At 31.4% G+C, this 21,641-nt stretch overlaps 1 protein-coding gene across 6 annotated transcripts in view; it reads right to left on the bottom strand.

Moving 5' to 3' along the window:
- LOC143257584 (uncharacterized) overlaps positions 1-17,242 on the bottom strand; it is an 81,643-nt gene extending 64,401 nt beyond the window's left edge. For 2 of the 6 annotated variants that reach the window (XR_013031947.1, XR_013031948.1), the window contains exons 1-4: positions 16,574-17,242; positions 14,069-14,164; positions 3,120-3,239; positions 684-782 (exon numbers count right to left, since the gene is read on the bottom strand). Coding sequence is in view for 4 of the 6 variants with exons in the window: in XM_076516488.1 (XP_076372603.1) it covers positions 684-782; positions 3,120-3,239; positions 14,069-14,164; positions 16,574-17,137 (879 nt within the window). In the remaining 2 variants the exon portion in view is untranslated. The remainder of the gene's footprint in view (positions 1-683; positions 783-3,119; positions 3,240-14,068; positions 14,165-16,573) is intronic. The other 4 variants (XM_076516488.1, XM_076516490.1, XM_076516491.1 and 1 more) reach the window with 2 other exon arrangements.
- Between the last annotated feature and the right edge of the window lie 4,399 nt (positions 17,243-21,641).

Here is a 21,641-nt window from a genome sequence, read left to right as displayed (position 1 = left end):
TTTTTAATAATCTTAGAAATTATGTTTTAATTCTTGTGGTTCTTTTTTTTTCTTGATTCTTTACTGTTACTATCATTATTTTATGATTTTGATATTAAAAATTTTGCTTTTTTATATCTGAATCTGACTTACAGATTGGGATATTTCTTTACAAAGTTACATTTTGTAAAGCTTGTAGAATAAATCTAATTTTTCTCACAGTGGTGATAAAATAATAATCTGATCAAGTACAGTGCTAACAGATTTGTAATTTGTTTTATTCTGGTTGCAATATGATTAATTCATACTTTACAACTGAATTTATAAAGATATCATACCGCAGCTAAATAAAAGGTAGATTTAAAAAAAAAACATTATTACGAGTTTTTCTATAGTAACTTAATAAGATAGTTGCAAATCAAATGTAGAATCTTATACTCAGAAGTTCAAAGTTACTTTTTCTTATGTACTCATAAAGCCTGAACAATCTACATTCAGTTGTAAGACCATTTTAAGAGTATAACAGAAATATAAGTCACATTAGATTAATAGGGAAATCAAAATAATATGCATATTTATATATAGGTGTTCAAGTTAACTTAATAACAGGAATAACCATGTGTGCTTCTTACTGGTGATTTGTAAGAAGATTTTAAAGTTAGTTTGATGTCTGGTCTGTCCACAAAACTCGCTAATAAACTTACTGGTGATCCAAAAGAAGGCTTTAAAGTCAGTTTGATGTCTGGTCTGTCCAAAAAACTGACTATGAAAAGAAGTTCTTCTGTGTTAGCCAATGCTTTCAACTGAAAATAAAAAATATGTCTGAATATTTTATCATTTAACTCCAATTTACAAGGGATATTAAGTTGTTATCTATTGTTTTTAGGTTCACTTCTATATTTCATGTGTATTTTGATAACTATATCATTAATACATTTGCAACATAAATAAAAATGTCTATGAGGTGATCACATTTATTATGCAGAGAAATTTGTAACTTTAGTTTTTCACAAATTACAACACATCAAAATTTTAAAGATTGCTCCCTAACTAAACAAATTATTCTAAATGTTATAATTACTGTTTCAATAACATGGAAGTTGAAATATTCTATACCTCTTTTAGGTATACATTGTCAAACATATATCTGGACACAAAGATTATGCCAACAAAGAAGTAAACTTTCTTCTTGGTGAGGGCACAACTGCAAGAAATGCAGATAATAATGGGGATATTCATTGAAAAGACTGTTCCTTATATCAGGACAAAATATCTTTTTCTTTTTCACTTTCTGAACATCAAGTTTGAATAGCCACAAAAGAGGAACTTTTATCTGACCCACTTAATATTTCAAGTGAATTCATTAAATCTGGGAAAGTTAGTGTTCATTGTAAGAACACCACAAAACGTATTTATAAAAATACACTAGTGAACAGCATGAAAACACTAAATTAGTTTAAAGGTTAACTAAGTACTTTTTCATGATCAAAATGAGCTATTTTAGCAACTATAATTTCTTCATGAACAGAGTTATGTTATGAAATAGACAATCTCATAATATGAATGTCAACTCGCTTCTATAAATCTCAAAATACTGCACTTCTATGCATTATTATAAACAAAGAAGATTTAAAGTAGATACAGTATATGTACATGTTTCTTTATGGATATTTCACTTAAATTTTATTTGAATGGTGATTTTCATGTATAATGTAAATTTACATGCAAAGCTAACAGATGCATAATACAGTATACTCAAAACTTAGCAGGTTAAAAAAACTAGTACACTCATGTTTGTGTTCTTGTGTATTTTTGCTTATCTGTACATTTTTACACAATGAAACTCATTTGGACTCAAGATTTTTTTTTTATTGTCTTACAGTATACTTAATCTGAATGGGATTTTAGTGTACAAGGTACATGTATTAAAGTACAACGTAACGCCCGAGATTACTTCTAGCTAGTTTGATGTAGATTTTATATCCTTTGCTAGACACTGTATAAACACTACCACTAGAGGGCCCAGAATCAAAATGTTTGTTTTATTGTTCTTTAAATGAATTAAGGTAATTACTTTCAAACATATAAAAAACTATGTAACTATAAAAAAAAAACGATATATGCTTATAAAATTTATTTAGATATGAAAGACAAAAGAGGCTCAAATTTTTAACCATTTGCCCTCTAGCTTGAAGTAATGAAGAAATTATTTACCATATTAAGCAAGGGATACTTTAATCTTTTCTGATAAACACAATAAAACACTTTCAGACATTCTGCAGTATTATAATAAAGTTTAAAATGCTCTTCTGAAAGGAGTTATAAGGGTTTTTAAGATGTTAAACAAGGGTATATGAAATAGTATGTATCAAAATTGCACAAAGGAATAGGTGTAAAATATGTACAGGGAAATGGAAAGGTTGCTATTTTTGGAAAGTATCAACTGCTGCTCATGATTGTAAAGATTTTGAAACTGCTACCTTCTATGAAGAAAAATACATTTTAAATTATACAGAGCACATACAATCTGGGAAAGTGAAAGTTTTTACATATAGCATTTCGTAAAATGCATGCAAAGTATCAGCATATCTAGAAACAGACACACATATACTAAATGTATATTTTTGCTTGTCATAAGATAGTAATCTGCATTCACTACATTTGCTTTTAAAAATAACAGACATATCAATCTATACTTATTATGTGGCTCACACAGTAGTTAGAAAAAGACAACTTTAAAATCTGGGTTAGTCAACAGCTGAATAACTGTTGCATACATATTCTTTCCACATACTAACTTTTTGAAATATGTTGCTAAAAGTAAGGCTTTATTATAGTAACCATCAAATTACAAGTGACATATTTCTAGTCATTCCAGCAAACACTTGACTATTATACTTTCCACAAAAGTCTAATAGTAATGACTCAGAACATTATGTTATTCTAACACACTTATATATGTATACACACACACACTGAATATTTAGCAGGAAAATCACTGTTCAATGTATAATGTAACTCTATGACACATTTTCAGATATAGAGAATATATTATTACGATACATGCAAACCAATAATCAAGTGATAGAACAGAGCTAAAATAAAAAACAATTTCTAATATGATACTCATATCCACTGACTTTTCCTTCTAGCCTTTCTATGCTTAAGTCATAATGAACTGAAGTCATATCTTGTCCAACTTTGCGAGTAGTAAGAATTTTAAATCTCAGCCCTTCACTTTTCACTCGACATGTAGTTATCTGTAAGTAAATAACATGTATTATTAATACCATATTCCTATGGAACCTATACAATTTAATTATAACAAACATCAGTGTAAGTAATGTGATTTCTATCTTTAGTTTTGACAACATAGTAGTTGCTAGTGAGGTGAAATAAAGATATCAAATTGCTTAGTTAGATTTTGGAATGAAATCATTGTTGATTTGCTCCAATTTTGTAAAGTCTGAATATGTTTTTGTTTTTTTTTCAATTTCATTTTCCCAACACATACACACAAAGAAAGCAAAGCCATATATAACAAAATTAGAAATCAGTATGGCAGGTTGACGACCGATTATCTTAAACTATTAGTTAACATAATATAATCTGAACTTCTTTGAATGATTTTTCTCATACATTAATAAAAACAAAAGCACCCTATTTTAAAGGTATCGTAATATTTTTAAATCCTCTTCTTCCATTCTCTTCTTTACAGTACAGCCAAGTATGCTATTAAAAAGCATAGACATAAAAACTGATGAACATGTCCATATCTCTTCTTCAGCAATGGTTACTGAAATGATTACAGGCTTGAATGTTTCATGTACTTATAAGTCATGTAAAATTGAATGACTTCATATTTGAGTTAGAAAAATAGTGTATACACTTACCATCATGATTAAGGTTCAACTTCCTTTTATCCTATATATTTATATTAAAATTAATAATTCTTAGATACAGAACAAAATGAAAACATCTTTATTGAAAAAGGGATGTTTTTGGTTCTTTTTCACGAAGGATTTGAAATATTGATTGTAAATTCTTTTTCTTTGTGTGTTTTTCGTTTTGCTATTAAAGATTTTGAAAATGTGTAAATTACAGCAACTAAATCTACAGTTATGTTAGCAGCAGTGTTATTTAGAAGTACATTAATATTTGCAGTTATAAATATTATTTGTTGTTGAACAAAATCTTGTATCTAACAATAAGCTTTCAAGAGCTTAGTCAGTTGTTAAATCCTAAAACTTCTATATCACTAAAAACAGATATTAAAATCAATAAAGATGTATGATCACCAATTCCAACTAACAAAAATCCACATATCTATATTTTTTATAGATAAAAAAGCATCTACCACTCTAGATGAATTAATAATACAATATTTTAAATTATTTAAAACAGGTGAAACAACTTATACTTAAATCCAAATTTTAAAACTATTAGTGCTATTAGTACCTACGGCATACTTATGTTTAAAGTAAGTAAAACATATGTTTTGAGTATTTTAATCAAAATAAAATTTAATTTAATCATTGTAAAAACAAAAGAAGAACTATGTGTACAGAAAGTTAAACTGATAATTTACTGAGTTGTATACAAGATTAGATAGCTACATCTTTAATGCCTTGATAAGAGCTCCCTCAGTAGATAATAGTTTTGCTCATTTATTCACTTTAAAACTTTACTTTGGTTGCAGTTAAAAATAACTGTACATAAAAACAGATAAGTTTTGTATTTATCAAAGAGAATCATCACATGTCCCTTAGCTGCCAGAAACAAGTTATCACAGCATATTGGACCTAGATTTTAAAACATTGGTAAATTTACCCAGGAAAAAAGTGTGGTTAGGGTTACAACCTGTTACATATTTCAAAACCTTTTCTTATCCAGTGGTAAAATACAGGTAAATCTGGATGTTATTTTCTGTAGGATGCATCACTGTTTTAACTTTTCAGTTTGTTATTTAAAGTACATATAGGTTATCATCACTGAAAAATAAAGTTTTGTTTCATGTATATTCTGCTGGAGAGAAACTGTACATACAGAATATTCAACATTGTATATGTAGCTAATTCTTTCACCTTTGCTGCTTCTAATCACTAATCAACAACCAAAGAATGGTTTTTCTCATGTATGTGTACGTCATAAGCTAATGTTACCAATTTACTTATGCTACAATGACATATCTACACCTATGTGAAGAAGAAACTAAATGTTTTTTTTATATAACCATTGAAAAAAATTGTACAACTGAAATATCTTTCCATTATTACATTAAAACTCGTTTTGACCTGTATAAGTTAGAACTGAGTCAGTATTGATGTTTAACATGAAAAATCCATTAAATTCCTGTAGTTGAAACTTATACATTGATTGATATCAAATGGTGTAAAAAATAACCTCAGGTTTAGTTTTGCTATTTGACATTAGTTTGTTTTCAGGAAGTTTTAGGTAGTATAGGCATTTAGCCCTTGTACAGCTAATTAAATACTGATGCATGCAATTAAATATTCATCAGAAATAAGAACAGTTTTATAAACTACAGATCTAAACTCCAATAAGATCAAATCTTACATGTTTATCTTATAATCTTTGTTCCATTCATGTAATTGGCTACATATGGAGCTTCCAATAATTCTATGCTGAGAAGAACTGCACAGAGTGATCAGTTCTAATACAGCTTTGGTTGAGCTAACCTGCTCGTAAACTGTACAATACTCTAAACAGATGTAGTTCCTGAAAACTTCAAACCCAGTATTTAAAATCCACATTACAAAGCATTAATTTCTAATTTTAGCTAATGATTTATAACAACATTAGTAAGAAATAAATGGTAAAATCACACTTCTTACAGCACATTTATATTTTGTTTAGTATAGCAAACCTTATAATCTGTTCTTATCCACTATTGAAAAAAGGTATAAATTCTTCCACATGTTAGATAACAGAATATTTTAGAAAAGGATACAATGGCTGCAAGAAGAAATGGTGATGTTAGTAAGATGGATAACATGATCAAGTAGCCAATAAGATAATAACAATGGTGATAAAAGACTAACCATGAGTATATTCGTACCAGGCAGGCAAGTAAATATGGATGTTGAAAATCTATGGGAGTACAAATGTGACTGTCTAGCCCTTACTTCTTTTACCACAAATAATATTTATGTGATGAGGCTGGTTAAGGACTATCAAGCACAGTCTGTGAGAAACTTCAATATACATTCTTAAGATAAATGTTGTCTTCCTATATGTGCTTTCCAAAGTCTGTCAACCACGCATGGATGATGACTTCTGATAACCTGGGAGGTGTCAACAAATGGAATAGTATGAATGTCTATTTGTACGTATTTCATGTCAAAGAACACTATACTGACTTGAACATACAACTGAATATCTTTCACTTTCATACTGGTTATCATAACATCAATTATTCTAATAACCTTGCATGGAGAGTTCAAGGTGAGATTGAAGTGAAAAAAGATCCGAGCTTAGTTATTAAAAGTTCTCCAAAGCCTTCTAGAGAATTATGTTGGTTAAAAATAGAGCAAGCAAGATTTCAGGTTACATCACAGAATTACTGAAAACAAATTCACTGTCTAAAGTGTGATTAAACCTAGTAGGAATATTTTATATACTTTAATTAAGGAGGTGTGTTGAACTGTTGGTTAATTCTCATAAGGAATATTCTGTCTACTTTATTTAAGGAAGTATGTTGAATTGTTGGTTATATCACATATTGATTATTCTGCTTACTTTATTTAAGGAGGTATGTTAAACTGTTGGTTAGACCTTGTATGCAATATTCTGTTTACTTTATTTAAGGAAGTATGTTAAACTGTTGTTTAGACCTCATATGGAATATTCTGGTTACTTTATTTAAGAAGCTATGTTAAACTGTTGGAGAGGGTTTGACAAAAGCCTTACAGCATTTTTCCAGATTTAGATACAATTTGAACTCTTTTAAAATGTTTTCACTCTTTACAAAAAATAGATTGGGGATATACGGTTAAAGCTCTTAAGATTGTTACATATTTAAAATCCATAACCACAAATGATGTTTTCAAAACATTTCAAAGCTGTAAAATTACAGGGCACAAGTTCAAAATATGGAGAGCTCGTGTATGACTCTGGTTAAGGCATGTTAATTTTATAACACAGTAGTAACTATAATATAGCTTGCATTCAGGTATGGTAGAGGATGCATCATTAAAGCAGTTTAAAATGAGACCAGATAAGTATTTGAAAATTAGTGTTAGAAATAAGAATCAGGGTTACTTGGTGTAATTTGAAATACGTATGAGTAGAAAATGGGATGATCTAGATGAACAAAGAGGTTCTCTATTATCCTTGAAAATGAAAATATTTTACTTGTTGGAGCCACAGCTAGTTGCTGTCTAGTCCATACAAAGATCATATTTCCTTGTGTCAGTACATTAGTTCAGAGTTCACTACCATTTTCCTTGGCCCTCCTAAAGTTTAATTTACCTTTATACATGTAGCCTACAACCACCATAAATCACTTTCAAAACATTTTGCAATGTGCACTGTACTATGTTTGAAATCACGCATCTTTCAGAAGATGATAAAAAACTGCCATACTCTGTTACAGATAATTAAACATGCATACTTCATTCTGTGTTAAAACAGGCACATATCTGTCATACGTTCGATACTTCTCATACAGCATTCAACAGCTGATCTTTCATTTGGCTTTGTGTTTAGGAAGAAATTCAGGAATATGGCTTTTACTTCGTTTGTGTTGATCCTAATGTGTGTTTCTATTTTACTTCAACAGCAATAAACTTGGATTACTTCTAGTAAACTAATGGGTAATTTTCTTCACTACCTTCAGTATGCAACTAGTAGCCAATTATGGAGTAGCCTGTTTTTTTCTGCTGAAATTTCTTCTTCACCTCCTTGCTTTACCAATACTGTTCAACACTACAGATGATGCTTTCTTTCAAATGCCAAAATGTTTCTTCCTAACATGGTCTTAAATGAAGAAATTGAAGACTTACATTAGAAAATGTTGTAACATAATTATGTAATCAGAGAAATGTCTTAAATACTAGATGAACCTCAAAAGAAACCCATAAGTAGTACAGAATCCATTGGATCAAAATGAAAGTCATATTCTCAGAGGAGTTGGAAATAAAAAATAACAAGGTAAATATATTGTTAAAAAATACTGATAAATAAAAGTAACCCTTAAAACCAAGAAAACCACTATAGACATTTCACGATAATGAGCTTCAATGGAGCCAAACTCTTGGAAGAAACAGGAAGTTAGTTCAAACTGGAGTTTACTAAAACGTTGAAACAGATGAAAAACTTGGGTTTACCAAAACAGATCTTGAAAATCACAATAAAATGCAGAATATTAAAAAAAAGGATCACAAGTAAGCAATTAAGTATGATTATACAGAATGAAGACAGGATTTAGATAATGTGGGTATGATAAAAAACTGTAAAACCTGGGAATAAAAACTAAGATTATGTTAATGAATATTTTTTATAGCTTGTTTGAATAAAATGTAAATTATTTCAAATGAAAGTTTATTCTGATGACATGTAAATTAATATGAAAGAAAAGAATATTTTCAACTTTAGAAGGAAGGGTAACTATAAACTAAGGATATATTATAAAAGATGGTGATCCACATAAAATGGCCCTTACTGAAACCTTTGAATACAGGAAAATGATTTAGTAATTTGTAACATTTGGTGCTATGGAAAAAACAGCCTTAGACAGATGAATAAGATAAGTGATGAAAACAAAATGTCAAAATGTACAATATAACAGAGAAAGAGAATCAAGACCAGCACTCTGTAGAACAAAGAAATATGAGTGGAATGAACCATAATGTAGAAAATGTTGATATGAAACAATTGGAAACTAGCAAAGTTTTAAAATCTCTAAAATATTTGATAAATAAAAAACAAAACACTGAAAGACTGAGACAACATCCAAGTAAAAATTTGATATAAAAATAAAACTTTACAAGGAAAACAATGAAAAAAGGAACAAAGAAGTTTGTTTGTACCAAAATAAATCAAAATACTGGCATAATATGATATCTAAGCCAAACTCAAAATAAAAGAGAAAATATCTATCAAGAGAAAACAAGTATACATTAAAGCATTTATATACAGAATCAGAGACAAGAGTAATTATAAGTTTCCAATACTCGACAAATATAAAAACAATAAGAGGTGGAAAACACAGAATCTAGTATTAAAAGAGAGTGAATAAAAAAGTAAAACCACTGGAAGGAAGCAAGGTAGTGCAAAGTTGTTAAAAAAAATCCTGTCTTAAAAATCAAGTGTAGGAAGACAATAAAAGAAGAGAGAAAAGACAAGAAGAGTTACAATATTGTGATGATTATGTAAAACCCACAACCTGAAATGGACAAGTTACATAATATCATGTATAAAACACAAGCAGCTGTTTGGTTCTTCAAGTCTATTCCCTGCATTCTGACCCTCAAGAAAATGAAATTACAATGTCATGTTACTCGTATCTAAGCATGTATTTATACGATGTATCAAAAGAAGCAATTACCTCTTTATACAATTCCCTAGTCAGGCTTCACTTACAATTCTCCTTATTTAATGAAATATAGGATTCAGAGTAGGGTTTCTAAGATGAGCCCAGGAATAGAAAATTATCTTGTGGAAGGAAGTTAATATCCTTAGCAATTCTTTCCTTAAAAATACATGGTAAGCAGTAACTACGCTGAAGTTTACAAGATTATTTAGAGGATCAATGCAGTCAAGGGCCTGTTATTTCCTTGTGCTGTATTTTGAAGATGACAGAATATGGTAGTGTACAATTTTATGATTTGGAAAAGACAAATTGCCTTCCAATTAAAACAGTTTCTTCTTACATGGTTATTAGCTTATGGAATGAATTACCATAAGCAGTAACCTTACATTTTTATTTGCCTATAGAATTAACTAACATGAGCAGTAGCCTTATAAGGTTATTAGCTTATGGAATGAATTACCATGAGCAGTAACCTTACATTTTTATTTGCCTATAAAATTAACTAACATGAGCAGTAGCCTCATAAGGTTATTAGCTTATGGAATGAATTACCATGAGCAGTAAGCTTACACTGTTATTAGCTTATGGAATTAATTAATATGAGCAGTAGCCTCATAAGGTTATTAACTTATGGAATAAATTACCATAAGCAGTAGTGTAGGCTGACACCAAACAAGAGTTTAAGAGAGGAACTGATGATGTACTCATAAATTAGGGAAGGTTTAATTTTAGTTTTGTTATTTTTTTTCTTGACAGTGATGGGTGTACATGGACAGTCTTGAATAAACTAAAAGACATAAGTTAACTGTGTGTTACATTATCTGACTAAAAGATATAATGTATATCTACAAATTATCATATTCCACTCTGTACTGTAAACATTGATTCATTCAACAGAGGTGCTCTTCATTTGCAAACAACTTTAATATATGAAGTTTCTACTGCCTTATGTTTAAAATAAACAGTATCAATGGAATGTCACTGCTACAGTGAAAAGAATCTAAATTTACTCTATACATCAACAAAACATTCATATGCAAATCAAAGGAAGTACCCATCCTTTCATTCAAAAACCCAAGAGAAATCATATATATGTTTCTACTTTTTTCAAAAACAGATAAATGAATTATGTTAAAGTGTAAATTAACTGAAATGTATAGCTACAAATATTATATATATATGCATGGCTTTGATAGTTATACTGTATAGGCAGTTAGCTAATGTAATTTACTTTACATATACAAGATACTTTTTCTTGCAGAAAAACCAAATATGTACTCACTCTTTCAGGATGTAATATTTGAGTTAAATTGGTAAATTTAAACATAGATTATCTTCCAACATTGAAAACACAAAACAATTCTAACTCACTCATCAGTTTTGAGTTTCTACATTAACCTAACAACATCTTTCACACTTTAAACTAGTTATCTTCACTTCAACACTTTGAGATTACTTACACTAAAAGAAAGTCTTCATTTCTTTGAAAATAATGGTTATGAATACTTGTGTCAATGGAAGGTACCTGGTCCACAAGTTTAATGTTTCTATTTGTATATACTTGGTTACAGAAAAAAGTGTAAAACAATTTCAAAGGAGAATCTAGACTTCCCAGTCAATGTCAGGCAAGTTTTGAAGAAATTGAAATGTAAGTCTAAACTTCCCTACTAATGTCAGGCAAGTTTTGAATAAATTCAAATGTAAGCTTACACTTACTTGTCAATGTGAAACAAGTTTTAAATAAATTCAAATGTAAGTCTGTACCTTCCTGTTAATGTCAGACAAGTTTTGAATAAATTCAAATGCAAGTCTACACTTCCCTGTCAATGTGAAGCAAATTTTGAATAAATTCAAATTTTAGTCTGTATGCCCCTGTCAATGTCAGGCAATTTGGAAGAATTTAAAATATATGCCCACACTACGTTATTAATGTCAGGGAAATTTTGAAGTTATTTAAAGTTTTTGCTGTCCTTCTCTTGCTATTGTGATAAGAATGTTTCTTATGCATAGGATAATTTTCTCATTTATTTTTCAGTAAATGTCTTTAATTATATTTGATTAATATACAGTTTAATTTCTTTCTAATGTTCTTTTTTTATCAGTCTGGATAATAATTTATCTTTTCCCTGTAGTCACAGTAGCTAACAAATCTCTGATTTGATGGATACTTGCCATATATGCATCATGTTTCAATCTTGTTCTCAACCTAGCTGTTTTATATCTTTGTTTGTTTATTATTCTAACACAAGAATTATCTAAGCAATCCACATAGACCCCTATCCAATTTTTATACATATTGTCTAGGTTTATCTATGCACAAGGATATTTACAGATTCATATGATTGTTTGTTACACAGCCCCTTTTAACATAAGATAGAAAATTTCAAAAATACAAACAATATTAGAATTACTATTATCAATTACTACTGAAGTCACAGTGTACACTTTAAATGCAGAATGAGTAAATTTACACAACTCATTTAATCAGTTCTTCATACTATGTGTTATAACAGGTAAAAAAGTAAAATCCCCTAAATATACGATGCAATGTAAACCTTACTAATAGCAAACATTTTAAAATACAAATCTATAAATTGAAGTTTAGAGTAATGCAAAAACATAACAAACTGTCACAATTTTCATGCTCCATTGTTTTATCAGTGGCAACAGAAGAATGAACAGAGATAGGAAAGTTTCACAGAATAAAATATTTTACAGAGATTTAATAAATCACTTGCAAATATGACTGATACTACAATGAAGTTACAGCACCTTGCTTCTTCAGGTTTTAAAAAAAATACAAACATATTTTACTAGTTTCTTTAACCTCAACACTTGTAAATATATTGCATCTACCCCAAAGTGGCTCAGCAGGAAGTCTGTGAACTTATGACAAAAATAAGGTTACCAGTTCCATAATGAAAACAACATAAATAGCCCATAATGTAGCTTTGCGCTTTCCAGTCCTGGTTTTGAGTTATTTAATGTTACGGCCAGTTTCTAATTTTCAAATCAAATTAGATGAACTGTAATTTTTGAAAGGGAGCCACATTAAAAAGGTGTAAGGTATAAATTACAAAACTTAAATGACATTAAAAAGATTAATTAAAAATTAAAAAACTAAAAACATTACCAAGGTGGACAGTGTTGCTGTCACTAATAACACTGTCTAACATTATGGACAAACCTTGAGACAGAACATGTTTAAAATGGTGCCGTCGTTGTATATCGTAATGATGACAAGAAAGTAAAATGTGGCTTATATTGTGGTCTGAGTGTTACACAGACAATACATTGGTGCATCAATCCAAGATAAAAGAAAACAATGAGTTTAAAAACTATGACCAATGCGTAGTCTAGTCAGAACAACTTCCTCTTTTCGATCCCTACAAAAGCAAGACAGCCAAAGTCCAATGTAGGGTTTTATTTGGAAAAGCTTGTTTTCGTGTTGAACACTCCAAGTTGACTGCCAGCTGGCATGAAGCCGAGCCTTGGATACAGGACCATAGTCCATGTATAGGAGAGGAATAGATGTGATAGTGCCAGGGCAGATAGACTTAGATGCAGTGTCAGTGAGCTCTTTCCTGCAAATACCAATGTAGCCCAATATCCAGAAAAACTGGATAGAAGTAGATGTTAAAGAGAAATGGGCCAGTAGGTTTTGAATATCAGCAAGTACAGGGTGTATACCAACGTGAAGCGATTCCAGGGTCAGCAGAGAACTAAGCGAATCAGTATAAATAGTGCAGTTTGAGTACTGCTTAGCTTCCTGTGTGATTTAGGGCAAGAGAAATGGCATACAGTTCAGCAGTGAACACAGAAGCTATAGAGGGGATTCTGCATGCAACCACCGAACCACAACAAACCATAGCAGAGTCCACACAGTCATTTGATTTCGAACCATCTGTATGAATAGGAATGGAAGGATGGTTTGAAAGATGTTCAGCAAATAGCAGACAGTATTTCTAATCAGGAGTGTCTACTTTTCTCAGATGACTTAAAGATAGGTCACAACTGGGAACTGTAAGAAGCCATGGTGGGATGGGCCGACCAGTGAATACAGCAATGTTATCCAAGGACAGACCCAATTCATCTAACTGCACCTGGATAATTCTTCATTCTTATTCTTCTAAAACAATATCTCAGGTATTATGGCAATTTTATAAATGACAGAACTGTTTTATAGCATTACTAAGTATTTTATTCTGCCAGAAGTAATTAAGATATCTCAGGTTCATATCAGAATTATGCTGAAAATAATTAAAGAGGTTTTAACTTTCTAGCCTTTTGCTAAAGAATAGCACACCTTTAAAGATTGGACCCATCAAAACTATGGACAAGTAAATACCAAAATGTTTATTCTTCAAACCAATGTTAACCAATTAAATGGTTTAAATACACACAACAAAGTTTCACAATACAATGATTTTTTTTTTCTTAATTTATAAATATAATAAGTAAAACAACTGTACTGATCTTATATTTGAAAATTAAAAAAATTGTTATGATAATGCAAACAATTATAAATAAACATACAATATTGTTGTTCAGTTCTGGAGATGTAGAGAGGTCAGTCAACTTTGGAGGAAGACTTCCAGATTGAAAATACTCAAATTCTACAAGAACACCATTCTAGAAATAAAACAAATACAATAATTTAATTCCTATATCAGTGTGGCAGTTAACTTTCTTTGTATCTCATATTTAGAAAATAATATTTACAGCTTGTATACATTCTGAAAAAAATAATAATTCAGATCTACTGAAACAAATACAAATTTGTTACATATAGTGTACAGTGTCCAGTTGAGTTACACAAGCAAACAGATGTCATTGTCTACTGTGATAAAACAATAGTTAAAATCATGTGTTTACATTTAGTCCTTTGCATTCATTGTACAATGACAAAATTACAAGCCCATAGCTAATATATATACAAAATATGTAGCCAATGGCAACTTTTATATATGAAAAACTGTAATACATATGGAAAACTAAATATATTTTAAGAGTTGAATTGTTACCAAAAACATAAGTTGAAGTAATGCAACCCATAAAAATTACAAAGGTCTACCAACACTAAAAAAAAAACCTAAGATTTTCCGGGGGTGATTTGTTTATTCATTTTAGAATTTATTGTACAAACATAAATAAATTTTATTACCAGTGTTCTCGATGACATTGTTAGGAGCAATTTAAAATATTTCATAAATACAACACAAACAGTTTAAGTATATAATATACACATCACCAAGTTAGCTAAAGAAAATATATTATAGAATATTTATCTTTAAAGCAATATATACACATCTAATTTTGAACTTAGATTGTTGTGTTTTTTTCAAACAGATCTCTTGACTCTATTCATCTGTCATTCTATTGAAAATTATGGGACTGTACCCAGCAATTACCAAATCATGTCCACATGCCCAATACTCAAATCTTCTAGAACCTTTATACAATTTTACACCTCCCAATATCTAAATGTACTTACTACACTCTATCAAGATGTTATGTGTTGAATCATTATTGAATTTACTCATCAACTTACACAATAATCATCCTTTTATCTGAATAGTTTACAACACGTGTTCATTTTACCTTTTCTCATGAATTATTTATCCCAGTCAACATTAACAGGAATTATTTATCCAAGTCAACATTAACAGGTAAGGAAATAAGTCATTTCCCTATTTTAAAATACCTGTTATGTGTTGAATAAGTAGTGGATTTTCCTATCACCTTACACAGTAGTAATAATGTTATCTGAATAGCAGACAACTCATGTTTATTTTACCTCTCTTCAAGAATTATTTACCCCAGTCAACATTAAGTGGCAAGGTAACAGTCATTTCCCTATTTTATGCAACCAGCTTCACTAACTAACTGCATCTAAAATGGTAAAAAACAAAAAATATTACTTCCACTTCCCCCAAACTCCTACTAAGCACAATATCTTAAGAAAAGTAAGTTGTACTCTAATCTTGAAAAATGGAGAACTTCAGTTAGGAAACAACCTCAAAAACAAAGTCCAGTGATTGTTTTTTTTGTACCATACCAAACTAACACATTAAAGCATATATCATGAGTGCCAAGGTTCTACAACTCAATACACATGTAATCTTACTCATTAAAACTTGAAGTAGGTGCAGAATAAGGTCTCTTACATTTTTGAGTACATGCATGAACATGCAAATTGATGGTGTGGTGTTGTTTCAACAGGTGCAATTACATCTCCTATGATGAACCCCTAGACATATGACATATATTACAATTACTGTCTCTAATTAAAACTGGTGTTGAAAAAATAATTGAATACAAAGAAGCTTGAACTTCAAATTCTTTACACGTTTCTGCCTAAATCAGTACCTGTATTATGTATTAATACTGTGTAGCAGCATATGTGGCTAAGGTACCTTATAAAGATTTTAATTTGACACTAATCATACTCTCTTTTCCTACAGTTATACACTACGATAAGCCTGAGACAATGACCAAAGTATGACTATAAATTGTAGTTGATACAAAGTCTAATCATTCGACAATGAGTCGAGTTTATTATCATGCTCTCTCCACTGAAACAATGCCAAAAAACAACTACTATCCTGATCTAATGCTCATAAATCATTAGACTTGGAGATAAATTAACCATACGTTTTAATAACAGCTACAAATTAGAACTATCTCGAACACATCTGCTTCTCTGTAATGACGTCAAAACAGTGCTATTTCCACGTGACGGCCCACAGTAAAGTAAGACCTTAATATAGTTACTGAAAGTGGGTACAGCTAAATACAGGTCTGCGAGTGATTGGGAGGGATATAATCAAAAGTTGAAATAACAATATACTTTATCTGTAGCGCTGGCTAAACGGGCCTTAAATGGTACGTTAAAAAAGCACTTTACAATTTCATAGTTGCGTTTAGTGTGCTACATATCTTCATACTGTAAACACTTATAGAGTTAAAGCTGGTCCCATTATCAGAAATGAAATAAACCCATTGTATTGAGTATTATACTTCACAGGGCGTGGACCTTACCTCGGCTGATGCTCTTCTAGCCCGATCATTCAAAGCACATAACCAACTTTCGACGAGTAAATTCGTATTACACTGAGTGCACACCCAATTTAAAGAACTATTGATCCAGTCCACACTGCTTGGATCTGATCCCCGAGTTTCAGGACTAAAAGTTTGAGGAAGGCAACAGTTGACTCGATTTGGGTCACCATCATAACGCTTTATCCCCTCAAGCTTGGCCACCATCGCTTTCGTTTCTTCCAAGTATTTAGGCGAAGGACCATTTACTTCTGAAACACGTTCTAAAGCACCGGCAGGGATTCGTTTGTCGTTTTTAATGAGCTCATCGTTTTCATTACTTTCAGTTTGCTCTAAACTGACCTTTTCACTGTTGTATAACGTTACAAGTTTTCCTAAGATGAATATGATGACGGCGAACAGAAACCACCCGAAAAAGTTTATATTTACGATGTTCAACATTTCTTTCCTCTCATCTGCGTACACAATGTTGTTAAAGTTTTCCACCAGTTGTACCAAGCTTTCGTTCAGCCGGTATATAATTAGCTTTACCGCAGTGTCAACCATTTTCAGCGGATTGGCCAGTTTCTCATGCGCGCGCACAAAACTCCGATGCCACTACTATCAGATTTCCACTTGCACCGTTCGCTCGTTATACGATATCCAGAGGCTTGGATCAGTCTGTGGGTTCGTAATTACTGATTTGAGGTTTCATCAGCGCCACATCGTGACTGTATAAATAACTACTACTGGATAAAAGCACAAGAGAGCCCTGATAACACTATCTTTTTCATCCTACGTCATTTCTAAGTTCATGATAAAGCTTATAGCTTTATGGCCTACTCATAGCAATAGATATTGGCACTGTTCTCCTACCAATCTATTAAATTAAGAACAAAGAACTAACGAAAGCAGGCAGTAGCTTTTAATAGGGTATCGTTACATTCACAAAATACGATGAGAGTGTTTGAGAGACAAATTATATTTTAACCCTGAAGAGCACAAGCTCACGTGTTGAAATCTCATCGTTTTTGGTTTTTTAAACTGATGTTACATTTTAAATTTCTCATGTAAGATTAATTGTCACTGCTAGTTAATTGTTCATTCAGAAAAGTAGAAAAATAATTTAAATATTCCACTAAATGCTCTTATAATAAAACAATTTCAATAAGTATTATTTTTACTGATAGGTGTGTAACTTGCTTCCAAGTAGTACATCGGTAAATCTCTTGACTTATAAAGCTAGAATCTGGATTACAATACCTGTCAGACTTCCTACACTAGAAACTAAATAGTCCATTGTGTAGCTTTTCATTTGACAACAAACACATAAAAAGTTGTCACATCATACCATAGTCATCACCTATATAAAATTTCAAGATAATTTTTAACACAATGGTAAAGTGTAAATTATATTTATATATTTTTAAAAGAATAAATATACTCCAATATAAAAGTTTGTAAAAACAAAAACCATTTTCTACACATTTCATTGTGGTATTCTACAGAAAGTAAAGTGTGTTTCATAATGCTCTATATTATTGATTTCGTGGATATTATAAGAACTTAAAACATTCTCAGTCGGTAGAATTAAAACCCATTGTTCGGAGAAACACGATGGTGGAACAGTTCTTCAAATTCATCTCGAAGACTCTGCGTTGGATAGAGATCTGGTAAAGAAAGAAATCCAGGCAATTTTCTGGCAAACATAGACGGCTGTTGCAATATCATCATGGAAAATCTATTGTCTATCACAGCATAGACACAATTAACAACAATGTTTTGATACACTTCAGATGGTATTCTTCATTCTAAAGAATCAAACTAACTCCATTTGTAGAACCATTACGTCACCTCCAACAGTTTTAATTGCAGGAACAACAAGAGAACAGTCAAACAATTTCTCCGTATTTTTCTTCTTCCATCAATACAAAACATTCTGAAGTTGATATATCAAGTTACATACATCACTCAACCACAGTTACTTGATTTCCACAGTTTCCACTCTAAGTACAATTAGAAACATCATTTCCTTTTGGTACTGAGGTAAGTGAAATTATTTTTGGGCTGTTAGTTGGTTGCAATTTGACATGTTTTGTAACTTTTTGTTGTTGTCTTTTTGCATAGTTTGATTGAAAATAGTCGAATCCCTGAAGGATTCAGCCAATCTGAAACGAGTTGATGTTTGAATTACTTAGCAAGTCTGTCTACTTTTATTTTTACTAAGTCAGTCATCAGTATATGCCATCCACATTTGTTCCTAGTGCTAGACAAATTTCCCTCCAATTACCAATGTCAATGTGATTAGATCTGATAGCAGAGAAGTCCTGTCTATCACGCCCCTTTGAGAATTGGGAAAGTTCTTGCTCTTAACCATTTTCTTACAGATTAACCACGTTATGATTAAACCTTTACACAGAGAAGGGTAAAGTAACCATCTAAAATATCACATTCTCTGAATATTTTGCAAAAAAAAAAGTTTTATTAATTGCATCAAAGTAATCTTAACAAAACGTCCATTGAGTAGATATAAGCATTTCAGGTGTTTTTTTATTTTTCAAAGAAACAGCACGCTTATAAAACGGTTCCGCGTACCAGTAGTTTCAATTTAAATGTGTGTATGTTTTCTTATAGCAAAGCCACATCAGGCTACCTGCTGAGTCCACGGAGGGTAATTGCACCCCTAATTTTAGCATTGTAAATTCGAAGACTTATCGATGTACCAGTTTTTTCTTCTTGGGAAATTTATCAAAATCATCATGACTTATACCAGTATCTCATTTGATGACTAAAATGTTTTCATATGCAACATTATTTAGTATTTGATGTTTCTTGCTAAGTTATGTGAACTGAAAAGTTAATTATTGTTGATAAACATGTTTTGTTTTTGTTTATCTTACCCTCTCAATTTAATCTTACTATCTCTATATACAAAAACTCACTTTCCTACTCAGATCCTTAATCTATGGCTTATTACAGTCTCTTGATAGTGAACCCACTAAAATACCATAACGCGTGATATTCCTCAAACGCCTGTTATAAACAGCCTTTTAAATAAGGCGTCTTATGCTTTGATCCAAATGGATTTATTAACTGTTAGCAAAATGTTTTATCAGCAAAGACTGACAACAAAATGTATCTATTTACAGTTTACTGTATATACTGCTTCCATATTAGGGGAATTACCAGTTTAACATTATCAGTGCTATTGTGATTTCTTAATAAAGTTGATATACTTCTGATTTAGGCTCACCATATATAGCACTTATAATTCAGTGTAGTTAGAAAAACAAATGGCACGCTTAGAAAATGGTTCCGTGTCCCAGTTGTCAATTTGTCCGAATATGTATTATTGAATTTTTTTATGAACAATACTTTTAGGCTTAGAGCTCACCATTCTATACGGACAGGTTTATATTATATTATAAATAGTGTTGAAATAGGGTAGATGCACCCAGTGACAGTTAATAAAGATTTTTTATGTGTTGAAATAATACCATAAAAATTTTAGTGTTACAGTCACCGAGACCCAATGCTAAGGATATATATACCCAATAGTTCAAATTAATTCCTAGTAATACAGTTAATATATATCATACAACTACTGCGACCAATGATTTCCTAGATGTCATCACCTGTAACTTATAAAATATTTAGGAATTAACCGAAATTCGTCTACGCTTGTGTCAAACTTGAAAAATTGATTAAGGTCTACAGTTTAACAGACAGACAAAGACAATAAATTGAACGTACGAAAGAAGAGCAAAGGTCTAAAACCGATCAAGATCAAAAGTCGTTACTGTGAAAATCAACATATGTTTGATACTAAAGAACATAAAAATTTTGGACCTTTTAGCACATAATTAGGTTGTTTTCTGTTCAAATGTATTTACGATAACATTCAACCTTATTCTTCGAGTTTCGATTGTTTGTTTGTTTTTTAATTTTGCGCAAAGCCACTCGAGGGCTATCTGCGCTAGCCGTCCCTAATTTTGCGGTGTAAGACTAGAAGGAAGGCAGCTAGTCATCATCACCCACCGCCAACTCTTGGGCTACTCTTTTACCAACGAATAAAGGGGTTGACTGTCACATTATAACGCCCCCACGACTGAAAAGGCGAGCCTGTTTGGTGCGACCGGGATGCGAACCCGCGACCCTCAGATTACGAGTCGCACGCCTTAACCCACCTGGGCATGCCGAGATCGAGTTTCGATTACGTTCCTTTATCAAGGCTGCAGTCAATATAGGGGTAAAGGTACATATATCATAACCGAAACTCAAGATAAAATATTTTGTTTCGTGTCGAGTCTAAAGCTTTAAGCATATTTTAATGCGTAGATTTAAATCTGTTGCTGTTTTTGTTGTTTTGAATTAAGCACAAAGCTACACAATGGGCTATCTGTGCTCTGCCAACCACGGGTATCGAAACCCGGAATTTAGCGTTGTAAGTCCGCAGGCATACCGCTGAGCAACTGGGGGCTAAACTTAAATTTTCATATCTTCTTGGAAGTGACGAACGGAGAAAAAAATAGAACAAACAATGAAAATCTAGCAAGAAATAGATTTATCGTAGTCAAAAGATCGGGAATGTTACATTACTTAGCTACGTGTTTTTTTCTAGAGTTTTTTTTTAAACTATAAATTAGTTCAGAAGTTATAAAGTCCTCTACTTTATAATCCTTCTGTCATAAGAGTCTACACAAAATAATTATTTGAGATTAAATTACGATAGAAACTACAAACTGTGTTGGAGTTTTTGTTTTTGGATTTTTTCTTTACTTTATATTATACTCTTAGCGGCTTAGCAATAAGTTTGAAGGCTTATAACAATAAAGGAAGAAAGAGTTTCGATACCCATATTGAGCGACCCGGCATGGCCAGGTGATTAAGGCACTCGACTCGTAAGTTGAGGGTCGCGGGTTCGAATTCCCGTCGCACCAAACATGCTCGCCCTTTCAGCCGTGGGGGCGTTATAATGTGACGGACAATCTCACTATTTGTTGGTAAAATAGTAGCTCTAGAGTTGGAGGTGGGTGGTGATGACTAGCTGCCTTCCCACTATCTAGTCTTG

The sequence above is a fragment of the Tachypleus tridentatus genome, chromosome 7 (genome assembly GCF_004210375.1).
Source record: "Tachypleus tridentatus isolate NWPU-2018 chromosome 7, ASM421037v1, whole genome shotgun sequence".
Lineage (NCBI taxonomy): Eukaryota > Metazoa > Arthropoda > Merostomata > Xiphosura > Limulidae > Tachypleus > Tachypleus tridentatus.
The sequence above is the reverse complement of the archived record's forward strand: the minus strand, read 5'-3'. Positions and strand labels throughout refer to the sequence as shown.